Consider the following 22,807-nt stretch of genomic DNA (forward strand, 5'->3'; position numbering starts at 1 on the left):
TTCCATCATCACATTATTACATATATAAAAGATGACCCCTTTTGCTAAAATTTTAGCAGTTTGAGAACTGTTGATGGTAGCATTTTATCCACATAGCGATGGACACGTAATCTATTTTCACTGTAGGTGGAGATCTGTTACTGCAGATCTACGAATGTGCTTGGTTTTGTTTCCCTTTCTTTTTGCATGTGAATCCCATAGAAACCGGCAGCTTTCGGTAGTCTTCCGGTTATCTGACTATATGCATCTTCTCTTTTTTTCCTCCGTACCCTTGATTTCCGGTAGTCCATCTTCGTTTTCATCCGTCTATTTTCTTTACAATAGTTAAAGCGGTAGGCAAATCGGTAGCGGCAGTCAAAGCGGTGGCACGTAAATCGGCAGTCAAAGCCGTGGTAGCTATACCCACCAGCGAACAATTCCGTGGTCTCCGGACTCTTCCGCACGACCTCCTCCATTGAAGTGCTCCCTAACCAATCGCCACCTCCACCGCCCACAACACCTCATCCCGCCGTCGCGACGCCATATTTTGGTCCCAGCCGACGGAAGCCGGGCACATCTACCTGCAAGGTAGGAAGACACGGGCCGATGGGCGCTCGCCCAGCGGCAAGCCGGCAACGCAGCTCGACGGGACGAGCAGCAGCGCCGGCAAGAATTTGGTGCCGATGGGAGCTCGCCCAGCGGCGACGCAGCTCCACGGGACGAGCAGCAGCGCTGGCAAGAATTTGGGGCCGTACTCTCTGCTCTGTGGACTACGACACCCCCTCCCTCGGTGAGATATCTTCTCCCCTTGCTCTCTCATCTCCGTTTCTTTCCCCTCTTTTTTTCCTCACCCATGGGTCCGAAAAGTTTTAGGAAGGGCGTGACGGCTGGCGTGTGTGTGGGTCAGCGACGAGCTCGAGGCCACACAACAGAGGTGCCTAGCGTTGGACGCGCCAGCCGGATGTATACGTCGCTGGAGGCCTTTGAGGGCCGACGGGCGGCCGTGGCGAATCAGAGGCGGGCTCACCCTGGAGCTCCACGCCCTCAATTCTATGGCGTGCGGCGGCCCGAGCGCATCCCCGACCACGACGGCGCAATGACCAGTGCACACTAGGAGATGGACCTCCGCCAGTGTCTCCTCCACGGGCAATATTAAGCCGTCCTTCACCGCCAGCGACGGCGGCGCACACGTCAATACAAAAGGCTGCGCGAGACGACCCCATCTCTTCTGCAGATGCGTGTCCTCCGCCTGTGCCTTTGTAAGTTTTAACTCCTACTCTGTCTGACTGTCTCTCAACGTATTTCTCTCTTTTTCTAACTCGGGAGCAGCTAATGAGGTGCAGGCGGCCAGGAGGCACAAGGAGCAGTGAGGTCGGTGGTGCTACAAATCCTTACGTATTTGATGGAATGTCCCACACGTACTAAGGTTCAGTTTTTTTTTTTTGTTGACAATTCAGGTTCAGCTTTTTTGGTTGCTCTTTTCTCTCTCTTTTTGTTGTAGCCAAATTACTCATCCTTAGGTTTCATTTATCATACACCATTATATCTTGCAGCTGGCGAGATGGATGGTGTGCTCAGTCCAAGAAGAGTGGTGTTATTACCAAGAAGTAGACTTCTGTCAATTGTTCTCGAGGTCAATTTTTAAATGGGGATCCTTGGTCCTCTCTCCATGTACAAAACGTCAGTTGCCTTACTCCATGGATTTGGCCACATCCTCCCAACATTGGTTCTTAATCGTTTTGTATCTTCTGTTGCTTTTGCTTCATATGTTGAATTTCAGACTTTTTGAATTACGCGTCTCTGCTCTCACACAAATAGGTCAACTTCTTTTGGTACTACATGAAATAGTTTCAGAGTTCATGATGGGCTTAATAAAGAGTTTGCTACTTGGTGAGCTTAGTGCAAAATCCTTATAGGTGCTAAAATGTTCCTACCTGCAAGGGTCTATATAGTAGCATGATTAGGATAAACGGGGAAACAAAAACTGCTTAAAAAATGGTAGTTTAAAAAACACATAAGCTGAATTACCAACTCTTTATTTGGTCATTTCAATAAAAATGAAGCTGCATTACCAACTGTTGGCTCAGTTATACGCATAAAATCACTCCTTACTTAGTTTAGGAAGTGTGGAGGAAGTATATCTTAAGTACATATCTTTTCCTCATACATTACTCATAATGGGGTAAGTTCTTATGGTCAGTATGCATTATCATGTATAAGAGCTAATAATTTTAGTTTTCTTCTTAATTAGCTGATTTACCACTGTTAATTTTATTTTTGCTCAAGAAAAACACTCCGTTATCTTTCTTCATGCAAACGAACTGTTAACCTGGACCAGTATTCAGATAAAATATTTCTCATTAATGATCCCAGAGGGTGATCCGGTATTTCTTAGGTTTATAGGTATATTGCGTTGAGTACCATCTGTCTTTGTCCCTCAGATTAATGTGTACATAGACTCATCTTTTTACGCCCTCTAGGCTAAATTGGACGTGGCCTAGAAATTATATATGGTCAGTTCAATCGTGGTTTCATTGGATAGGATATGCATTACAAGATAGCAAGCACGTCAAGTTAATAAATATGAGACGAGCCTAAACGAGCATACTGAACTTGGATGCCACAAACTTTTCGATTTTGTAGTTTTATATGATTTTATCAGCCTTGCATTCTTAATTTCAGTACTGTAAATGCTGTGACCAGACAAACTACTTCTGCGGAGAACCAGAGTTGAACTAAAAACATCTGACTGAACACCCGCAGATGGTGATCTTACTTATTATTCCATTCATCATGTGCTAACTATTTGAATAGAAACTGTTTTGTGATAAGGGTACAGTGTCTATCCATCAGTCCTATACCCCACTGATAGTATTTTCATAGTCCTTCCAGTTTGCCTACATAGAACCTCCAGTACATTTATGAATAGCTAAAGTCTTCTTTGTTCAAAAAAAAAGTCTTCTTTGTTCAAGTTATCTATTATGGTATATGTTTCCATATGTTTAAAACATCTAGAAAACCAAAGCTAGGATCTGCATGTCTAAAGGAATAGTACAACCTTTGGTTTTTTTAAAGCTTAAAGCTGGAGCCAAATATTCTGTTCAATAAAGCTCTAACCTCGCTTTCCATCTTAAGAATTGTTGGAAGATGTACCTGTGAATCCTCCACACTGTACACCTTGAGGAGCTTGGTCCTCTGCATTATACACCTTCAGGAGCTTGCCTTTTTCTTTTGTAGAACACACTGTGTGATTAAGATTTGGGATATGCTTCGTTGAACTGCTGGCGTTAATTTCTGTAATCTGTAGCCACTGGCTCATGTCCAAGATCGAAGCTACTCGGCTGCAATCGGATCGCGGGGGCTGTGGCTGCGACCATTGGCGGGATCCTGCAGTAGGAGCACATCCACATGACCGTGAGCAGAGTGGTTGCGTGCAGTGTTCAGGAAGTTCAGAGTAACTATTATAAACTCGAAGGCTGCTCATGAAAGCGAATGTTCAGAGTAACTATTATAAATTTCAGTTGTAGGTTTACCAAGAAAAAACTTCAACAATTAATCATAAGGCATACTTTTAATCCAAGATCAGGAAGTGTAATACAGTATGATATAACTCACCAGTTTATTCATAATTTTCTCTAGAAGGATTACTAGCGGATCAGTATTTCTGGTACCATAGTACCTGATATGTTCATTGAATTGCATGTTGGGTAAATTCAGCTCAAGCATAATCTCACCTAATTTACCTTTTGGTTCTCTCCATGCTGCTAGCCTTTCCATGGCTCTTAATATTGGTACCCTGCGTAGGTGACCTTCTTGCACACTTAAAGTTTAGTAGTGTTGATGCCAGATGGATCAGACGAAGTAATTGCATAGCATCTATAGAAAGGCATATACATATGTACAATGTTGAGTGCCTTACAAGGGTTACATTAAATGTCTTATCTTACGACTATTATAAATGTTACTAAACATTCTTTTGTTGAAAGTATAAACTTCTATTTTCCTGTTGTGAGGGTAATAGCCATACTAATCAGAAAATAAATTTGGTATTTGCTCACGGATATGGCAAGTAAATATGTTTTGCTCTGCCATGTGAACTTTTATACTTTCTCTGAGGGCTCCGCATAATTCAATGTTTTCAGAGTAGATGCCCATTTAGTAATTTGGTAAGTAGGTATTCTTGATAAACTCTGAAAGGATATTGATAACAACTAAAAATATAACTTATAGATATATTATTAAAAATTCTTTCTAAATTTGACTTCTCCATTCCGTTCAACTCTTCTGTACATCTCATATAGAATGGAACCGCTCCTTTTCCACTAGCTCTTATTACTTACTCTTATCGTGCATCGACGCAGGTCAGAAGAAGTGCAAGCTTAACCATTCTTTTCTGGATTTATTTGCGCCTACAGGTTTGTATGAATAGTAGGTGCATATGAATAGTAGGTGTCACATACACTTCCATGCCAATATCATGTCACAACAAATCTCAACTGGTTGTAAAAATTCATGTAGGTGTCATTGTTCTCATAGCAAACAACATCATTTGAGGCCAGGTCTGCGTCTTCCGTTAGGTTTCCAAATGGTTGAATTTTTGCTGCAGTCCATGCAAATTCGGAAGAACCTGTGGAGCTTTCTTTATGGACCATGATAGATTCACATCTGTCATTTTCAGGCCAGACTAACAGTACATGCCTACCTAGGTGTGTTGTTTAACTAAGGATTCATTCAGTGCTTGAAAATAATCTACTTTCCATGATGTTCACCCCGCTTTCGGAAGTGCATCAGATATGTATAACTTTCCTTTTGATCATTCCAACTAGCATGCAATTAAATGCTTTTTTATTTGAAACAACTTGGTCAACACAAAATTGCTAGATGAACACATGGCGAAACATTCCCACCAGCGCGGTGTACCGCCGTGTGAAGGCCTGATATGCGTATACCTGTATACCTATTCTTTTCACTGCAGTGTATTGTATTCATATGGTGCAATGGGTTCAAACATACACCTCAGAGAATGTGTACATACAACGCAGTCTGACTGATGCTGCTTCTATTCTTGATTGATGACATGTTTGCATTCACGTATTATGGCTGTCACACTTATTCATAGGTTCGGAAAACTCAATTTATTAATTAGTTAGCTTATTATATATCATATTCTCGCGGAAGTTAACATAATCTCACGGGCGCGGCGTGCGCCGCGCTGAAACTTCCTAGTACATACTAAAACCCGTGTCACTTATAGGTAACATTAGTTCGCAACTTGCTCCATTGTCATCATCAACCAAAATATAGGTTAAGGTTAATGATCCATATTAGAACTGGGCCAAGTTTACCGGCGATAATTAATGACATAATCATAATTCCCATACAAAGTCAACAACGAACGATAAACATGGTTTTGAGTATATAATACTTATATTACTCATAAATATACTTGTTAATCATCAATAATACCTAAACATGGCCATCTAGTATAACCTCGCAGGGCCGGACCTACGAATTTAGGGCCCCGGTGCGAAACAAAAATATCAGGTCCTTTTATTAAAACAAACTACTATCTCCTATCTAAAATATTCGCACAAGTTTAATAGATCTGGATCGATTTTAGTTTACTTTTTACCTAATTCCGCGATAAGTATTTAGAGCGAGAGGAAGTATAAAAAATAGGTAAAATATTATTTGAGTGTGCGGAGCCACCGGTGATACGATATGATACAATGGTGATGGTGATACGTGACATAATTATTCTGCCCTCTTGTCTGATCATGCAAATTATAAAAGCATAATTTGCCAAGGAAAATTGTTGATTAAGTACAAAAATAAATACTACCACCGTGTAAAAATAAATTTAGTTGTTTTGCACTGTGCAATTCGGTATTTGTGAGTGGTTAGTGGCGGATGAAATTTACAGCAATGAGCCAATGACCTACTCAATTGGCCTACCTATTACTGAGACTAAAGCAACGATCGAGGCGGCATTTAGCCGAGTTAATTTAATGGTCAAACGCAGTTGCCGCGCGCGAGACGTAGCGAGATTAGTGCTGGGATCTTTTACCGATTAGTGCTTGATGACCAGGTAGATGCTTCTGTGCACGCTGCGATGGGGCCTCAAAAATTTGAGGGCCCAGTGCGACCGCACTGGTTGCACTACCTCAGAACCGGGCCTGCTTCCTCGCATTGGGACATGGTTAAGCGAACATCATGAATCACACCTTAATTGAAGGGGCAACATCTTGTTTGGCTTCACCTCCTTGCTTCCTCCTCGAGTTTCTACTAGTCGGACAAATCACTCCCTTCTTCCTTGAGGTCTTGCTACCACGTTTGGATCAGCAGGTGGTATCCTTGCCCTTGAATCCGACGAGTGTGCGAGGTAATCTATTGCCATAACATATTTTATTGAAGCAATAACTCATAGGGATATCGTTCCAGTCTAGATCACAGATCCAACTACGATACATGGCTAGAAAACAATCAAATCATCTTTTTAAGTTCGAAGTATCAAAATGGATCCATAGAAAAAAAAGCACCAAATTGGATCAAGATGAAAATGACCAACTTACTATTCACCCCCATCCGGTGATGTTCTATCTTCATGTTGCCACCGGATGCCTTGAATGTCTCCTCTGCCTCGCCGCTAGGCGCCTCCATCAGTCACCGTTGCATTTTGAGCTTAAAAATATCCCCCCATCCACTGCAAATTTTACATTATGAGGTGTTTTTTCCCTATGTATACTAAAAAATGTTTGTACAAGGTGCATTTTGAGTATCTTCTAGACCTAGTTTTTTCAACTTGTACTTAGAACTACCAGTCTTTTCAGTAGGTTCTATATTTTTTTAGTACTAGTAAAATGCCCGTGCGTTGCTACGGGCAACAATAGAGTTGAATAAAATAAAAAATGCAATATAACGACACAAAAAAGAAAATTGATTTATACATATTAAGGTGTACATAAATAAAGTAAATTTTTAATCTAAAAAGGAACACTTTATCATTAACTGGCGCAAAGGTATCGGAGATGGAAACATTTCCCAGCACAATACGGAGTGGCAGAACACGGAACACCATAGAGCAAACTATCTTTTAAAAAATCATTTATTCTATTTTCTCATTCACTTCACAAAGAAAATGTAATACACGAGCAGCTTGGCTTCCCCCAAGAGGAAGATATGGTCCTTGCTATGTTGCTCACTCGAGTTCTTCCAGATCCTATGACCAATAATGCCTTTAGAGTTTGATGTGGTACCAGAACTTAACCTTGGTCTAATATCTGTATATTAAAATAGCATGTTTACTTGTATGTTCCACAATAGGAGAAAATAATTATGTGAACAAATAAAATACACCATCCATCAGGTTGCCAACGTCAGATACTTGGCAAGATAATAGTGGCTATCCAAGAACAAAAAGGTAACAATTACATGACCCTCAATTCTGCAGAATCAACAGCCATCGATTAGTACAGTTTCTGGGTGATAACCCCTAGAATAGCATTGTGACTATGGTGCATTGTGGTAGATGGGGAATAGAAATCTAGAATACAAATCTATCAGGGGATACCAGCTATACAGTTTCTAGCTACCGAGTTCGGTGGTTCTATAACTTGAGTCAAAAGTATTTCAGTTACATCCTGGAACAAATGCACAAGAGCACCATATTCAAAGGTTCACATAAATATGTGTACCTTCAAGGATGATTAATGCACCAACTTCCTGGTACAATCCATGCATTGTCAATTCACAAGCACCACGTGAATTGCATCAACGTGAACTGAACAATATGAGTTTAAGCCCAGGGGTGCTCTATGCGGGGTCCAAAATTATGCATCCCTTGCAACCTGACGTCTAGTCTTTCTCATACCTCTGTTCCACTATTCAGACCAATTACAAAATTTTGGAAGTAAACTGATTGAAATGCCAAACCATTAGTCGCTTGTGCTGTTGGAATCGAGGGAGGTGACAGAAGATGAGGCGATGACCTGGCCAGGAGATGAGCCACACAGTTCCCTTCTCTGTTAACTTATGAAATAACACAAGCTGGAAAAGAGGACAGTGAATCCTTTATATCTTCTACAGCCCCATCACAAGCAGATATGTAGGCACCTCGGCATTTAGCAGAGCAATCAAAGATGCACAATCATTTTCTAAATGGAGAGGCCCGGCATACACAAGTAAGGTGGCCCTGATGCTCATCAGTTAAAGGCACACCTCCTGGTTGCTAAATTAGTAGACAAAGCAAACAGTAGATAGTGGCAGGGAAGGACGAGGATGATGGAGCAGTGTGTCCCAGCCGAAGAAAGTTTTGAAACGACATAAACTGAACGGTGAGACAACCTAAATTCTCTCTTCCCCACACAACTAAATATTTCTCAATGCAAAACTCAGTAAGATACATCGGTTGCCACAAGAAACTGAGTTGGAAAATTCCATGAGATGCACAACACACTGACAACTGATTGTTTATTAGAGAAGCTAGTGGAGGAGAGAACCGCAAATTAACTCACTCGGTGTGTTCCTCTCCCACCCGATTCTAGACCACATCGAATCAATCCAGGCAACAAATGGAAGGAAACAAACGAATAAATCAATAATTTATGAGGAGAAAAGATAACTAACAACTACCTAATGCATCGGCGACAAGAAGAGTGAAGAGATGGAGCCGACACACGACCCAGTGGTGGTGGTTTTGTGAGACCTGCAACTGACGGTGGTGAAAAAAGATAGGATTAGGCTTCATAGAGGTGAGGGCAGTGGTTCATTGATCTGTATATAACTAGCAAAAGTGCCCGTGCGTTGCAACGGGTTTAAATTATGATATGTTGACTGATCAAATCGAATCGAAACGAGTTTGTACAAAATTCATTTCTTCCCAAGTGGAAATCCAAAAAGACCGATCAATTTTTATTTAATTGCTTGCCCCTAGCCCAAAAAAACCAGCCCATATCTAGGGCATTTGGTCCGAGTTTGACTTCCGCGGAAACCAGTATGCAAGTCTAGAACGAGGAAAAAGACGCTATGTTGAAACAAATTAGAGCTAATCGTGAGTTCAAAGGTGTGTGAACCTCATATAACAATGGTTTTGCTTCAGTACCCCCTCTCCCAACTTTGACACTCTTTGCACGGGTAGAATTTTTCGATACCCCTTCCTGTGCTAACTTACCCTTGTAATTTTAGTGGTGGATGAAATGTAGGGGGAAATACCAAAGCACACCTCATAGTCAATGGATTCCCTGAACAAACATATATTTTGTACGGTCATAAACAATAGTTAAATAGCATCGAGTCCACACTTGAGCAGCGACAACTACTCCTACTCCCTATCTGAGAAATCATCAATAAACAATATATACTACTACCTTTGTCTATAAAAGAATGTTGCAAGTTTGTCAAAACTTAAATGTATCTAAATACTCTAGATACATCCGAATTTTAGATAAACCTTGGATATAGGAATACAAAGCTGAGAAAGAAATGAAGTGTGAAGCTGAATTTATGTGTTTCGACTCCAAGTCACACCACATTGGAGGTTTTTCATAATATTGGGCGATTCATGACCCGCTTCCCACATCTACCAACAATGTGTGCTTAACTCCAAAGAAAAATTTGTCTGGTATAACATTGTGCCGGTGAAAAAAGCACATCACCATCTTATCCCAAAAATTATCTTCTTTGACTATCGATCGTGTTCCTCTTTTACTCTTTGTGTTGTTCCAGAATCACCACGATTTGAATCAGTCCAGCATGTCTGGGTCAATCAACATGCTGACCCCCGTGTCGCCATCCCCCTCGACCAGCTGCACCACCCGAACACACCCGCCACTGCCCGCTCCTCATCCACGGCCGCCGGTGCCCAGGCCTCATGGGGCGTTTGTCTGCCGGCTGTCGTTGTCACCCTCTTTTGCTGGTAGTTTCTTCGACTGCCTTGGTCGCTTGTCCGTGACTCCATGGTTCTTTGGTACAGGGTTGTGCCGGAAGACTCGGCCTCGACAGAGCATGCTGATGTGCTCTGGTCATCAAATTTGTGTGAGGATGAGATGTGGTGGAGGTATCGGATGGGGTAGGTGCGTTTTGCCGTAGGAGTGTTTCTACCTCTACAGGCCCCACCACCGCCGCATCATGCCTCTGCGGCCACGCCGCCCTGGCTCCCTCTTGCGGCCTGCATTCCAGCGAGTTGCCGCCTGATGTTCCATCGATTTTGTTGGCCCACACCGTTTTGCTCTTATCTATCAAAGATGGCAAAAGTATGGAGGTTCCTAACGGAGAATCCGAGCTCTCGCAGACGCCGCACTTTGACGCTTGTACTCATTGTTGAACGTGTTGGCATTGGCGGCGTGGGAACGAAGGAGGCGGGGTGTTTTATTTCATTTCACCGGTACGATGGCATATGTGCATAATAATTGAATTGGGGTGGGATCTAAAAAAGTTGGTCGATTTTTTTTTAGTAGAAAACTTAGCTCATTTATTATGAGGTATTGATATGTTTGACTATATGTTGCTACAGATTGATTAATTTAATATTTTTATGTCTTCAAAAGTATCAATATTTTGTCTTTCAGTATTTTACGCTTGAAGAATTTCAGTACTGGAATTCATTTTAGTGGACAAAATAAGATAAGTGGGATACCCAATATGCTACTCCATTTTAGTTTGTGAAACGGTTTAAATCGTGGAATCGGATGGAGCTATTATTATGAAGCTCGAGGAATAAAGGAAGAATTTGTGTAGGTGGTGACACATTCTCGCAAAAAAAAAGGCACATACACACGATTAGTATTAAATTAGCTGATGTGCCGGTTAGTAACTGACATGACGAAAATGCACATACACACGATTGGCAGCACGCACACAGGCACACGTCTGCCGGGCCGCATCCCGTGGGCGCGCACACACACTCGCACCGCGACCCCATCTTCGTCTTCCACCTCTTCTCTCTCGGGTCCCTTTCCCCAAATAGACCTCTTCCCTCCGTCGTAACTTGACCAACCCGGCAGGCAGCGACGGCCTGATTCCACCACAATCAGGTCCCCCAGGAAGCGGCGGCGCTACCCTCCCGTGAAGTCGCCCACCGCAGCAGCGCCCTCCATCCTCTATCCATCGATCTTATCGACTCCAACTCTGTTTCGGTTTCCTTTTTGCCCCAAATTCGTCTGATTCATCAGATTTTCAGCGTCAATTTCCTTCTTCATCACAATGATACCGATGTCTATTTCTTTCCAACGCAGCTTGTTGACAATCCTAAACACTACGTATATAAATCGGTGCGAATTGATACAAGGGATCGAGGTGGGACTATTTAATGCATAGGTAAAAGCTCTCACGTAGGTTAGATTACAGAAGATGTCGGCCCATAAAATAGAAATTCCGATGGTACATGCCCTAGCAGTGCTGCTACCCGGCCCAGGGCACGAGCAAGGCGTGGCGACACGGAGGAAGCCACCATACAATACGATGAGAACCGGACAGACAAACAAAACAACCGAACCGGTACAATGGCAATTTATAGCAATATGCGATTTGGTGGGAGGGTAAAACGGTCCTAAAAAAAGTTGGACGAAATTTTTGGCAGAAACCTTAGCTCCTTTATTATTAGGTATAGATATAAAACCCAAAATACCTCACGTGGAACTTACCAAAAATTGCTGAACAAATGAGCTTCCATATAGGTGACAAATGAACACCTACATAAGTGAGAAGGAAATTAACCTCTACAGAGAGAAATACTTCAGTTAACATGTAGATACAAATGTTCATAGTACGAATAGGTTGAGCGGAGAGATGAAATTGACAAAAAAATCATCACCCACAGTTAATTGAATTAATTTGAGAAACCGTGTCCATACCAGTTGGGTAAGAGAAGCATATAACATCTCTGAACAGAGAACTCAAGTTGCAAGACTAATTTATCTCTTATAAGCATATAACACCTCTGTCCTAAATAACATGCATGTGTTTTCCCAATTTGTCTCTAATAAGGATTGTGTTGTTTAATACCAACCAAAGAATGACATGGGATCTTAGATGGTACATCACAATTCCAAATGAATTGGGAGACAATAGACCATCTTGTCAGTTCTAAAGTTGTAATGTCACTTTGTAGAAGCGCACGGGGTGCTATCAATTTGCATGTAATTTTCCCAGCGATTTCCTTGAAATCTCGGTAGCAACACTTCGCTACTACACTCATGGTTTGAATTAAGTCATACTAATTTAGGATCAGGTAACTACAGGCAAGCGCAAAAATGAGAAAATAAACTTCTCTCTATAATAACAGAAATTCAATTTGGCACATGTGAGCATATGCTCCTGGGTGCCAAAACACCACTCCCAACAGTGAAGAATAAAGCAAAACATAATAACGCATATATAATGTATGCTTAGATAGCATGAAAATAGCAGCAAAGATATAGTGTACATTCAATGCAGAAGTTTGGTGCTCCATATCCTCTTAGGCAGTAACATGTGAAATCCCCTTTTGATGTGTTTATTTCATCAGTAAAAAACTATGACCAGGAAAATGCATGAAAAGCAGAAACATGTGTCACTTACTTCCAACAAATCATATTTTCAGGCCTTCTTCAATTAAATCTATACTTTTTAGGAAATTTGCTATACCATATATCCCTCATTCCCTCCTCATTTGCACCTACAGAGATTTATAAAAATACAAGACATTAGCAGTACACTCTGGACACTGACAAAAGACCAGCCACCTAAGACAATGCAAATTATTATTCTTTTGCTGTATACTAAACCAGACCTGCAATTTCTCGGCTCTTTATTTGAATCAAGGTATGACAAACTTAGTTTGATCAAACGACATGGGCAGGACGTTCAGAGATGAGAGAAGGAGCCAGGTCAAAAAACGCTTCGCTCGGGTCGTCCCCCGCGGGCGACGACCGGGCGAAACCCTAGCTCCCCTCGCCTCCACTCCCTCTCCTCCCTCCTCCTCCGCCGCCGCCGGCGAGGGCCGCCGGGCAAAGCCCGCGCGGTGCCGGCGGCGGCGGGGCCTCCTTACCCGCCGCGGTGCGGCTCTGCGCGGGGCAGTAGCGGACAGCGGCGGTGCTCCTAGGGGCTCTCCGAGCTCGGTCCAGCGGCGGCGGCCCGGCAGGTCGACGGCGGCTCGTGGCGGAGGTGTGGGCGGACGCGGCGTGCGGCGGAGGGCAGCGACGGAAGGCAGCGGCGGAGGAAGTTGCTGGTGGCGGCGCCGCTCGGATTGGGGCCAGGCGGGCCCCGATCTGGGCCGGACGGGCCTCGTCCTGGACCAGGTGGGTCTGGATTTGGCCAACGCCGGCGGAGCCCCCCCATGCTGCACCATTGCTGGTCCGGATCTGGGCCAGGTGGGCCTGGTTCCGGCAGCCCTTGGCAGCGCGAACCGCGAGGTTCCTCCTACGTCCGAGAAGGTGGAGGCGGTGCTTTGGCTGCTGTTCGGTGGCGAGTTTGGGGATGCCGACAAATTGACCGGCTTGACCGGCGGCGTGGTGGCGTCAGTAACGGCGCGGCTATGTCCCCGGGCGTCGTGGCGAGGGTGCTCCTTTGCGGTGGTGCGCGGTCTCGGCCGGGCTATCTTGCGAGGAGTGAGGTTGCGGCGGCGCCGTCCATGGCATTTGGCTAGCACATGGCGGCTCGGTGGTGGCTTGGGTAGGTCTGGCATGAAGCTGCAGCTGGATGGCGGCGGCAGCCTAGGCGCAGCAGCGTGGCGGCTTGGCTAAGGGGCTTGATCGTGGCCTGGCAGGCGGCCGGGCCTAATCTAGGCCTCCTCGGCCATGCTACTGCGTCCGGACGGCGTGCTCCTCTGGTGGCGGTGGGTGGATCCCCTCCCCTAGGATGCCACTTGCTTTGACGGTTGCATGCTATGGTGTCGTCATACCCTGCCAGTTTCGTGTTGTGGTGTGCTGATCATGCCATGGGCTCGAGCTCGTGGGGATGCCGGGGCGGCGGCCTCGGAAGGTGGACTGCGCGGGTGGCTCTACGGCGGGCAACGTGGCGGTGGTGGTGGTCTCTCCCTTCGGTCATGGGGATGGCGAGGAGCAGACGATGGGGGATCCTGGTGTTGGCGGCGCTTCGGCTTTGGCAACTCCCAGATCATGTTTCGGAAGCCTAGCTTGGGGACTAGGGCGGCTTAGTTTCGGGTGCGGTGTGCGGATGCTTCCGGGTGAAAACTCAGCGCCTCGGCGCCAACGGCGGCGATGCCTGCGGGTGTCGTTACCCTCTTGGGGGCGTCGTTGTGGGTATCCGCCCCGTGGTTTGGCTCCGGGTGAAAACCTTAGACCTCGCGGTCTCGTCGGCGGCGGCGCGTTGCGTCGTTACCCTCTTGGGGGCGTCGTTGTGGAGTCCGGACTGAAGGAGATATGCCCTAGAGGCAATAATAAAGTGGTTATTATTTATATCTTTATGTTTATGATAAATGTTTATATATCATGCTAGAATTGTATTAACCGAAACATTAGTACATGTGTGATATGTAGACAAACAAGAAGTCCCTAGTATGCCTCTTAAACTAGCTTGTTGATTAATGGATGATTAGTTTCATAATCATGAACATTGGATGTTATTAATAACAAGGTTATGTCATTGTGTGAATGATGTAATGGACACACCCAATTAAGCGTAGCATAAGATCTCGTCATTAAGTTATTTGCTATAAGCTTTCGATACATAGTTACCTAGTCCTTATGACCATGAGATCATGTAAATCACTTATACCGGAAAGGTACTTTGATTACACCAAACACCACTGCGTAAATGGGTGGCTATAAAGGTGGGATTAAGTATCCGGAAAGTATGAGTTGAGGCATATGGATCAACAGTGGGATTTGTCCATCCCGATGACGGATAGATATACTCTGGGCCCTCTCGGTGGAATGTCGTCTAATGTCTTGCAAGCATATGAATGAGTTCATAAGAGACCACATACCACGGTACGAGTAAAGAGTACTTGTCAGGAGACGAGGTTGAACAAGGTATAGAGTGATACCGAAGATCAAACCTCGGACAAGTAAAATATCGCGAGACAAAGGGAATTGGTAATATATGTGTATGGTTCATTCGATCACTAAAGTCATCGTTGAATATGTGGGAGCCATTATGGATCTCCAGATCCCGCTATTGGTTATTGGTCGGAGTGAGTACTCAACCATGTCCGCATAGTTCTCGAACCGTAGGGTGACACACTTAAAGTTGGATGTTGAAATGGTAGTTCTTGAATTATGGAATGAAGTTCGAATATTTGTTCGGAGTCCCGGATGAGATCCCGGACATCACGAGGAGTTAGGAATGGTCCAGGAGAATAAGATTCATATATAGGATGTCATTTTATGTGAAATAAAATGTCGCGGAAGGTTCTATGGAAGGTTCTAGAAGGTTCTAGAAAAGTCCGGAAGAAACCACCAAGGAAGGTGGAGTCCACAAGGGACTCCACCTCCATGGCCGGCCAGCCCTAGTGGGGGTGGAGTCCCAAGTGGACTCCACCATAGGGGGCCGGCCACCCCCCCACATGGGAGGTGGGAATCCCACCTTTGGGTGGGAGTCCTAGTTGGGCTAGGTTTGCCCCCTCCTATGGAAGGTTTTGGTTTCGGGTCTTATTCGAAGACTTGGACACCAACACTTGGGATCCACCTATATAATGAGGGGCCAAGGGAGGGGGCCGGCCACCCCAAGACCATAGCTTGGCCGCCCCCCTTGAGTGGCCGGCCACCCCCTCCCAAACCCTAGCCTTGCTCCTCCACTTCATATTGTCCGGTTTGCTTAGCGAAGCTCCGCCGGACTTCTACACCGCCACCGACACCACGCCGTCGTGCTGTCGGATTCAAGAGGAGCTACTACTTCCGCTGCCCGCTGAGCAGGGAGGTGGACGTCGTCTTCATCAACAACCGAACGTGTGACCGAGTACGGAGGTGCTGCCCGTTCGTGGCGCCGGAACCGATCGTGATCAAGATCTTCTACGCGCTTTTGCAAGCGGCAAGTGATCGTCTACCGCAGCAACAAGAGCCTCATCTTGTAGGCTTTGGAATCTCTTCAAGGGTGAGACTCGATACCCCCTCGTTGCTACCGTCTTCTAGATTGCATCTTGGCTTGGATTGCGTGTTCGCGGTAGGAAAATTTTTGTTTTCTATGCAACGTTATCCTACAGTGGTATCAGAGCCGTGTCTATGCATAGATGGTTGCACGAGTAGAACACAATGGTTTGTGGGCGTTGATGCTCTTGTTATCTTTAGTTTGAGTACTTTGCATCTTTATGGCATAGTGGGATGAAGCGGCTCGGACTAACTTTACATGACCGCGTTCATGAGACTTGTTCCTCGTTCGACATGCAACTTGTATTGCATAAGAGGCTTTGCGGGTGTCTGTCTCTCCTACTATAGTAAAGATTCAATTTACTCTTCTATTGAAAACATTAGTATCAACGTTGTGGTTCATGTTCGTAGGTAGATTAGATCTCTCTCGAAAACCCTAAACCACGTAAAATATGCAAACCAAATTAGAGACGTCTAACTTGTTTTTTGCAGGGTTTGGTGATGTGATATGGCCATGATATGATGATGAATATGTATGAGATGATCATTATTGTATTGTGGCAACCGGCAGGAGCCTTATGGTTGTCTTTAAATTTCATGTTGAGTAGTATTTCAAAGTAGTTGTAATAGTTGCTACATGGAGGACAAACATGAAGACGGTGCCATTGACCTTGGTGCTACGCGACGATGATGGAGATCATGCCCGAAGATGATGGAGATCATATCCGTGCTTTGGAGATGAAGATCAAAGGCACAAGAACAAAAGGGCCATATCATATCACATATGAACTGCATGTGATGTTAATCCTTTTTATGCATCTTATTTTGCTTAGATCGTGACGGTAGCATTATAAGATGATCCCTCACTAAAATCTCAAGATAATAAAGTGTTCATCCTTAGTAGCACCGTTATTAAGTCTTATCGTTTGAAGCATCTCGTGATGATCGGGTGTGATAGATTCGATAAGTACATACAACGGGTGCAAGACGATTTGCACATGCGGATACTAAGGTGGCCTTGACGAGCCTAGCATGTACAGGACATGGTCTCGGAACACGTGATACCGAAAGGTAGAGCATGAATCATATGGTTGATATGATGAACACTATGAGTGTTCGCCATTGAAATCACACCTTTTCTCGTGATGATCGGGTTTAGGTGCGGTGGATTTGGTTCGTGTGATCACTAAGACAATGCGAGGGATATTGTTTTGAGTGGGAGTTCACCTAGGGTTTTAATTATGTTGAATTAAAATTTGAACTCAATTTGTCATAAACTTAGTCTAAACTATTGCAAATATATGTTGTAGAGATGGCGTCCTCAATCAATTTTAATCAGTTCCTAGAGAAAGAGAAACTTAAGAGCAACGGTAGCAACTTCACCGACTGGTTCCGTCATGTGAGGATCTTCCTCTCTGGCGGAAATCTGCACTTTGTGCTTGATGCACCGCTAGGTGACCCTCCTGCAGAAGATGAATCCGATGAAGTAAAAGCTGTTTACGCAACTCGGAAAACTCGGTACTCTCAAGTTCAGTGTGCCATCCTGTGCAGTCTGGAATCCGATCTTCAAAAACGTTTTGAGCACCATGATCCTCATGAGTTGATGAATGAGCTGAAAGCTATATTCGAGACTCATGCGGCGATGGAATGCTATGAAGCATCGAAACATTTCTTCAGTTGTATGATGGAAGAAGGCAGCTCCGTTAGTGAGCACATGCTCGCCATGACCGGGCATGCGAAGAAACTCGTTGACTTGGGAATAGTGATTCCTAACAGATCGGGATTAATCGTGTCCTTCAATCACTGCCACCAAGTTACAAGAACTTTGTGATGAACTACAATATGCGAACATGAACAAGGAGTTACGAACTCTTTGGCATGCTAAAAGCTCTTGAGATTGAGATCAAGAAAGAGCACCAAGTGTTGATGGTCAACAAGACCACCAGTTTCAAGAAACAGGGCAAGTCTAAGGGAAAATTCAAGAAGGGTGGCAAGAAAGCTGCCACGCCTCCTATGAAACCTAAGAACGGCCCTAAGCCTGATGCGGAGTGCTATTACTGCAAGGAGAAGGGACACTGGAAGCGTAATTGCTCCCAGTATCTCGGCTGATCTAAAGAGCGGCCTTGTCAAGAAGAAGAAAGAAGGTATATCCGATATACATGTTATAGATGTTTATCTCACTAGTTCTCGTTCTAGTACCTGGGTATTTGATACTGGTTCGGTTGCTCATATTTGTAACTCGAAAGCAGGAACTAAAGAATAAACGACAACTGCTTTGAAAGATGAAGTGACGATGCGCGTTGGAAACGGATCCAAGGTCAATGTGATCGCGATCGGGACACTTCCTCTACATCTACCTTCGGGATTAGTTTTAAGCCTAAATAATTGTTATTATGTACCTGCGTTGAGCATGAACATTATATCTGGATCTTGTTTAATGCAAGACGGTTATTCATTCAAGTCTGAGAATAATGGTTGTTCTATTTTTATGAATAATATCTTTTATGGTCAAGCACCACAAAAGAATGGCTTATTTCTGTTAGATCTCGATAGTAGTGATACACATATACATAACATTGATGCTAAGCGAATTAAACTAAATGATAATTCTACTTATATGTGGCACTGTCGTCTTGGTCATATTGGAGTGAAACGCATGAAGAAACTCCATACTGATGGATTACTTGAATCACTTGACTTTGAGTCACTTGATAGATGCGAAGCATGTCTAATGGGAAAAATGACAAAGACTCCATTCTCTGGTATGATGGAGCGAGCTCATCGACTTATTGGAAATCATACATACCGATGTATGTGGACCAATGAGCGTAGCATCGCGCGGTGGTTATCGTTATGTTCTAACCTTCACAGATGATCTGAGTAGATATGGGTATATCTATTTCATGAAACATAAATCCGAAACTTTCAAGAAGTTTAAGGAATTTCAAAGTGAAGTAGAAAATCAACGTAACAAGAAGATCAAATTTCTACGATCTGATCGTGGAGGTGAATATCTGAGTTATGAGTTTGGCATGCATTTAAAGAAATGCGGAATACTTTCACAATTGACACCGCCGGAACACCTCAACGAAACGGTGTGTCCGAACGTCGTAATCGAACTCTCTTAGATATGGTTCGTAGTATGATGTCTCTTACTGATTTGCCGTTATCATTTTGGAGTTATGCATTAGAGACAGCCGCATTCACTTTAAATAGAGCACCATCAAAATCCGTAGAAACGACACCGTATGAATTATGGTTTAATAAGAAACCTAAGTCATCGTTCTGAAAGTTTGGGGTTGCGAAGCCTATGTAAAGAAGTTACAACCGGACAAGCTAGAACCCAAAGCGGAGAAATGCGTCTTCATAGGTTATCCTAAGGAAACTATAGGATACACTTTCTATCACAGATCCGAAGGCAAAATCTTTGTTGCTAAGAACGGAACCTTTCTTGAGAAAGAATTTCTCACTAAAGAAGTATTTGGAAGAAAAGTAGAACTCGATGAGATTGATGAATCTATACTCGTTGATCGAGTAGCGCGATGCGGAAGTTGTACCTGTACCGCCTACACCGGCAACAGAGGAAGCTAATGATAATGATCATGAAACTTGAACGAGGAAACCATCGAACCTCGCAGATCGACAAGGGAACGTGCCACTCCTGATTGGTATGATCCTTGTCTAAATGTCATGATTGTGGATAACAATGATGAGGACCTACTGACGTATGAAGAAGCGATGATGAGCCCAGATTCCAACAAATGGCAAGAAGCCATGAAATCGAAATGGGATCCATGTATGATAACAAAGTATGGACTTTGGTAGACTTACGATAGCCGAAAGGCTGTCGAAAATAAATGGATCTTCAAGAGAAAAGCAGATCTTGATGGTAATATTATCGTCTATAAGCTCGACTTGTCGCAAAGGGTTTCCGACAAATTCAAGGAGTTGACTACGATGAGACTTTCTCACTGTAGCGAAGCTGAAATCTGTGAGGATTTTGTTAGCAATAGCTGCATTTTTCGATTATGAGATTTGGCAGATGGATGTCAAAACGGCGTTCCTTAATGGAGACATTGAGGAAGAGTTGTATATGATACAACCCAAAGGTTTTGTCGATCCTAAAAATGCGACAAAGTATGCAAACTTCAGCGTTCAATCTATGGACCGAAGCAAGCATCGAGAAGTTGGAACCGACGCTTTGATAAGGTGATCAAAGACTTCGGGTTTATACAAGTGTCATGGAGAGGCCCGTATTTACAAGAAAGTGAGTGGGAGCTCTGTAGCATTCCTGATATTATATGTAGATGACATATTATTGATCGGGAATGATATAGAACTATTAAGCAGTGTTAAGGGTTATTTGAATAATAGTTTTTCAATGAAAGACCTTGGTGAAGCATCGTATATATTAGGCATCAAGATTTATAGAGATAGATCAAGACGTCTAATAGGGCTATCACAGAGTACATATCTGGACAAGATTCTAAAGAAGTTTAGAATGGACGAAAGTAAGAAAGGGTTCTTACCTATGTTACTGTGCAAGGTATTGAGTAAAACTCAAGGACCGGCTACGGCAGAAGAAAGAGAAAGGATGTGTAACATCCCTATGCCTCGGCGATAGGATCTATCATGTATGCCATGCTATGTACTAGACCGGATATAGCACATGCTGTTAGTTTGACTAGCAGATATCAAAGTGATCCAGGAATGGAACACTGGACAGCGGTCAAGAATATCCTGAAATACTTGAAAAGAACTAAGGATATGTTTCTTTGTTATGGAGGTGACCAAGAGCTCGTTGTAAACGGTTACACCGATGCAAGTTGGAACAACGATCCACGATGACTCTAAGTCACAACTGGGTACGTGTTTATATTGAATGGTGCTGCAAAGTCGGGCAAGCTCGAAGCGGTGCACGGTGGCGAAGTCTTCAACAGAATCGAGTACATAGCGGCTTCAGAGGCTTCATCCGAAGCGGTATGGATGAAGAGGTTCATTGTAGAGCTCGGTGTGGTTCCGAGTGCATTGGACCCATTAATCATTTACTGTGATAACATGGGTGCCATCGCCAATGCACAAGAGCCAAGGTCACACAAGAGGCTGAAGCATATCAAGCTGCGTTACCACTCGATTCGCGAGTACATCGAAGATGGAGAAGTAAAGATTTGCAAAGTACACACGATCTGAATGTAGCAGATCCGTTGACTAAAGCTCTCCCTAGGGCAAAGCATGACCAACACCAGAATGCCATGGGTGTTAGGTATATTACAATGTAATCTAGATTATTGACTCTAGTGCAAGTGGGAGACTGAAGGAGATATGCCCTAGAGGCAATAATAAAGTGGTTATTATTTATATCTTTATGTTTATGATAAATGTTTATATATCATGCTAGAATTGTATTAACCGAAACATTAGTACATGTGTGATATGTAGACAAACAAGAAGTCCCTAGTATGCCTCTTAAACTAGCTTGTTGATTAATGGATGATTAGTTTCATAATCATGAACATTGGATGTTATTAATAACAAGGTTATGTCATTGTGTGAATGATGTAATGGACACACCCAATTAAGCGTAGCATAAGATCTCGTCATTAAGTTATTTGCTATAAGCTTTCGATACATAGTTACCTAGTCCTTATGACCATGAGATCATGTAAATCACTTATACCGGAAAGGTACTTTGATTACACCAAACACCACCGCGTAAATGGGTGGCTATAAAGGTGGAATTAAGTATCCGGAAAGTATGAGTTGAGGCATATGGATCAACAAAGTGGGATTTGTCCATCCCGATGACGGATAGATATACTCTGGGCCCTCTCGGTGGAATGTCGTCTAATGTCTTGCAAGCATTTGTTTGAGTTCATAAGAGACCACATACCACGGTACGAGTAAAGAGTACTTGTCGGGGAGACGAGGTTGAACAAGGTATAGAGTGATACCGAAGATCAAACCTCGGACAAGTAAAATATCGCGAGACAAAGGGAATTGGTAATATATGTGTATGGTTCATTCGATCACTAAAGTCATCGTTGAATATGTGGGAGCCATTATGGATCTCCGATCCCGCTATTGGTTATTGGTCGGAGTGAGTACTCAACCATGTCCGCATAGTTCTCGAACCGTAGGGTGACACACTTAAAGTTGGATGTTGAAATGGTAGTTCTTGAATTATGGAATGAAGTTCGAATATTTGTTCGGAGTCCCTGATGATATCCCTGACATCACGAGGAGTTCAGTAATGGTCATTTGAATAATATTCATATATAGGATGTCATTTTATGTGAAATAAAATGTCGCGGAAGGTTCTATGGAAGGTTCTAGAAGGTTCTAGAAAAGTCCGGAAGAAACCACCAAGGAAGGTGGAGTCCACAAGGGACTCCACCTCCATGGCCGGCCAGCCCTAGTGGGGGTGGAGTCCCAAGTGGACTCCACCATAGGGGGCCGGCCACCCCCCCCACATGGGAGGTGGGAATCCCACCTTTGGGTGGGAGTCCTAGTTGGGCTAGGTTTGCCCCCTCCTATGGAAGGTTTTGGTTTCGGGTCTTATTCGAAGACTTGGACACCAACACTTGGGATCCACCTATATAATGAGGGGCCAAGGGAGGGGGCCGGCCACCCCAAGACCATAGCTTGGCCGCCCCCCTTGAGTGGCCGGCCACCCCCTCCCAAACCCTAGCCTTGCTCCTCCACTTCATATTGTCCGGTTTGCTTAGCGAAGCTCCGCCGGACTTCTACACCGCCACCGACACCACGCCGTCGTGCTGTCGGATTCAAGAGGAGCTACTACTTCCGCT

General features: G+C 43.9%; 1 protein-coding gene and 1 long non-coding RNA gene across 9 annotated transcripts; one reads left to right on the forward strand and one right to left on the reverse strand.

Annotated features, from left to right (window-relative positions):
- Positions 1 to 279: 279 nt before the first annotated feature.
- On the forward strand, positions 280 to 5,069 carry LOC127300657 (uncharacterized). Of its 8 annotated transcripts, none has more exons than XR_007851462.2 (6): positions 304 to 769; positions 847 to 1,238; positions 1,309 to 1,405; positions 1,533 to 3,433; positions 4,341 to 4,394; positions 4,498 to 5,069. XR_007851462.2 is itself a non-coding variant. In XM_051330803.2 (6 exons), exons 2-6 carry the CDS (start codon positions 1,214 to 1,216, stop codon positions 4,530 to 4,532), a joined length of 324 nt encoding a protein of 107 aa, XP_051186763.1. In that variant the 5' UTR covers positions 309 to 769; positions 847 to 1,213; the 3' UTR covers positions 4,533 to 5,069. The 8 variants fall into 8 exon arrangements, 1 of the variants encoding a protein (XP_051186763.1); XR_011745293.1 differs by having other exon boundaries at positions 309 to 769; positions 1,533 to 1,659; positions 3,217 to 4,394; XR_007851461.2 differs by having other exon boundaries at positions 309 to 769; positions 1,533 to 1,659; positions 3,287 to 4,394.
- A 1,874-nt stretch (positions 5,070 to 6,943) lies between these two features.
- LOC127300658 (uncharacterized) lies at positions 6,944 to 12,827 on the reverse strand. Its single transcript, XR_007851465.2, has 3 exons — positions 12,746 to 12,827; positions 11,619 to 12,631; positions 6,944 to 8,689 (listed from the first exon to the last, which is right to left on the reverse strand). It is a non-coding gene; the product is annotated as an uncharacterized lncRNA (long non-coding RNA).
- Between the last annotated feature and the right edge of the window lie 9,980 nt (positions 12,828 to 22,807).

The sequence above is a fragment of the Lolium perenne genome, chromosome 5, assembly GCF_019359855.2.
Source record: "Lolium perenne isolate Kyuss_39 chromosome 5, Kyuss_2.0, whole genome shotgun sequence".
Classification (NCBI taxonomy): domain Eukaryota; kingdom Viridiplantae; phylum Streptophyta; class Magnoliopsida; order Poales; family Poaceae; genus Lolium; species Lolium perenne.

Coding starts and splice junctions, on each gene's coding strand:
- LOC127300657 (XM_051330803.2), top strand. CDS start 1,214: ATGCGTGTCCTCCGCCTGTGCCTTT. Junction 1,239..1,322: donor TGTCCTCCGCCTGTGCCTTT/GTAAGTTTTAAC, acceptor AATGAGGTGCAG/GCGGCCAGGAGGCACAAGGA. Junction 1,660..4,340: donor CCTCTCTCCATGTACAAAAC/GTCAGTTGCCTT, acceptor GCATCGACGCAG/GTCAGAAGAAGTGCAAGCTT.